This window comes from Belonocnema kinseyi, chromosome 6 (assembly GCF_010883055.1).
Source record: "Belonocnema kinseyi isolate 2016_QV_RU_SX_M_011 chromosome 6, B_treatae_v1, whole genome shotgun sequence".
Taxonomy (NCBI): domain Eukaryota; kingdom Metazoa; phylum Arthropoda; class Insecta; order Hymenoptera; family Cynipidae; genus Belonocnema; species Belonocnema kinseyi.
The window spans coordinates 109,640,228-109,642,769 of NC_046662.1; the positions used below are offsets into that span (position 1 = coordinate 109,640,228).

Consider the following 2,542-nt stretch of genomic DNA (forward strand, 5'->3'; position numbering starts at 1 on the left):
CGTGAAGAAATCTTCAATCAAGTTAACGAAATGCTTACAAAAAAGATAGTAGAAGAATCAAACTCACCGTTTAACTCACCCCTCTGGGTGGTCCCAAAGAAGCGAGACTCCTCAGGAAAGACTAAGTGGAGACTAGTCGTCGACTTCAGGAAGTTGAACGAGAAAACCGATCAAGACGCGTATCCACTTCCGGTAATCGACGATATCCTTGACCATCTGGGAAAAGCCAAATTCTTTTCAGCGTTCGACCTGAGTTCCGGTTTTCATCAAATTCAAATGGACGATGATTACTAAAAGTACACTGCCTTTTCTACACTTGAGGGACATTTCCATTTTAACAGTATGCCTTTCGGTCTAAAGAACGCCCCGGCCACATTCCAATGAATGTTGGATACGGCACTAAGAGGGCTAATCGGGAAAATTTGCTTTGTTTACCTGGATGAAATTGTCGTATTTGGAAAAACAATACAAGAACACAACGAAAACCTAGTCACATTGTTGGAACGTCTACGTGCGACGGGGTTAAAACTGCAGCCCGATAAGTGTGAGTTCTTGAGACCAGAACTCGAGTATCTGGGCCATTTAATTACAAAAGATGGAGTGAAGCCTAACCCGAATAAAGTGTCAGCGGTTGATAATTTTAAAAGACCAACAAACAGAAAGGAAGTAATGTCCTTCTTAGGATTATCCGGATATTATCGTAAATTTATAAAAAAAAACTATTCAACTATAGCAAAACCATTGACAGAACTGACAAGAAAGGATCAACGTTTCGAGTGGAATTCAGCCTGTGAGAAAAGCTTTCTAGAATTAAAAGACTGTCTTTGCTCCTCCCCCGTATTAAAACATCCAGATTACAATGAAACATTTGCATTGACCACAGATGCTAGCAATGTAGGTTTAGGAGCAATTTTATCTCAAAAAGGTCACCCCGTTTGTTATATTTCAAGAACATTAAACGCACCAGAGTTAAACTATACAACTACAGAGAAGGAACTTCTAGCGATTGTTTGGGCAATCAGATGACTACGGCAATATTTAATGGGACGAAAGTTCATAATAAAGACAGATCATCAAGCCTTGAAGTGACTCTTCAATGTGAAAGATCCTTTATCAAGGTTGCTAAGCTGGAGACTACACCTTGAAGGATATATGTACGTGATTGAGTACAAGAAAGGCAAGGACAATACCGCGGCTGATGCACTCTCCCGAATGCATCCAATCAAGCAACTGGAAAATATTTCAGAAAATTTAACTGCAAACACAGAAGACACTGCTGAAAGGAATAACCCAGAATCTGATGATGAGACCATTGCCGATAATAATGATTCAGAAACTGAGGAGATTTGCTCTAACCCAGAAGCATCTGTAGAGGAAGAACCAGCAAATCAAGTTAATCAACCCATCGCAACAAGGTTTAAAATCCACGAACCAAAAGACGAAAAGGAAATTTTTAAAGAATACTCTTCTTGGAAAATAGATCGCAGGCCGAGCAATCTGAAAATCAAACCCTTAGCTGGCGGAAAAAACTGGATTAAAGTCAGCAAGAAAAATATCTTCTAGTTTTTGCGAATACAACTGCCAGATTACAACGAAGAAGCTTGGATGAAATTAATATACGCTAAGGTAAAAGACTTCGCAACTACTAAAAACTGGAAGATATTGAAGTTTCACATGGAAGATCCGCTAATCACTAATATCGAGAGGGTACGCATTCGAGATATGTTGAATTTCCTTCTGCAAACAAAATTTACAGAACATGAGTTTTTCCTCTGTGAGCGACCTGACAAACTATTAAATGAGGAAGAAAAGCAAGATCTACTAAGAGAAGCACACGGAAACTTAGCGACCGGCCACTTTGGCGAAAACAAAACCATCCAAAGGTTACGTGAACAAACTTCTTGGGAGGACATGGAAAAGGATGCAATTGACTTTATTAAGAAATGTCGAACTTGCCAACAGGAAAAACTGACCCGAATCCGACCCAAAGTAGAAGGCGTAATTCCAGAAATACCGACGGAACCAAAAGAAAAAATCGCCGTGGATATAGTTGGATGCGAATTTCATATCAGAACTTGTCTAAAAGTTCGAGAATTTATTCAGAATCAAGCACATTAGGACCACAGCTTTCCATCCACAAAGCAATGGAGCCCTTGAGAGAACCCACGGAACAATTAAGGAACTACTAAAAACGTACATGTCAGATAATGAAACTGAATGGGATTAGAATCTAAATCTAGTATGCTTATCTTTCAATACAGCTGTCCACGAGAGCACAGGCCTGACACCATTTGAGATGACCTTCGGTAGAAAAGCCAACTTACCGTCTGCACTAGCTACCACGAGCTCATTAACATATCAGGAAATATTAGATATGTGGAAGAGGCGTCACGAAGGGTATTTCGAAAAAGGAAAATCTGCTATAAGAAAGACGCAGGAGCATCTGAAACGTCAACAAGACGCTAAAATTGTACGCACCAACCCTATATTCGAACCCGGTGATTCTGTTCTCTTACACAACGACAATAAAGTCACCACACTG

At 39.9% G+C, this 2,542-nt stretch overlaps 1 protein-coding gene across 1 annotated transcript; it reads left to right on the top strand.

Annotated features, from left to right (window-relative positions):
• Positions 1-1,674: 1,674 nt before the first annotated feature.
• LOC117175544 lies at positions 1,675-2,118 on the top strand. Its single transcript, XM_033365253.1, has one exon. It carries the CDS (start codon positions 1,675-1,677, stop codon positions 2,116-2,118), a length of 444 nt encoding a protein of 147 aa, XP_033221144.1.
• The last annotated feature ends 424 nt before the right edge of the window (positions 2,119-2,542 follow it).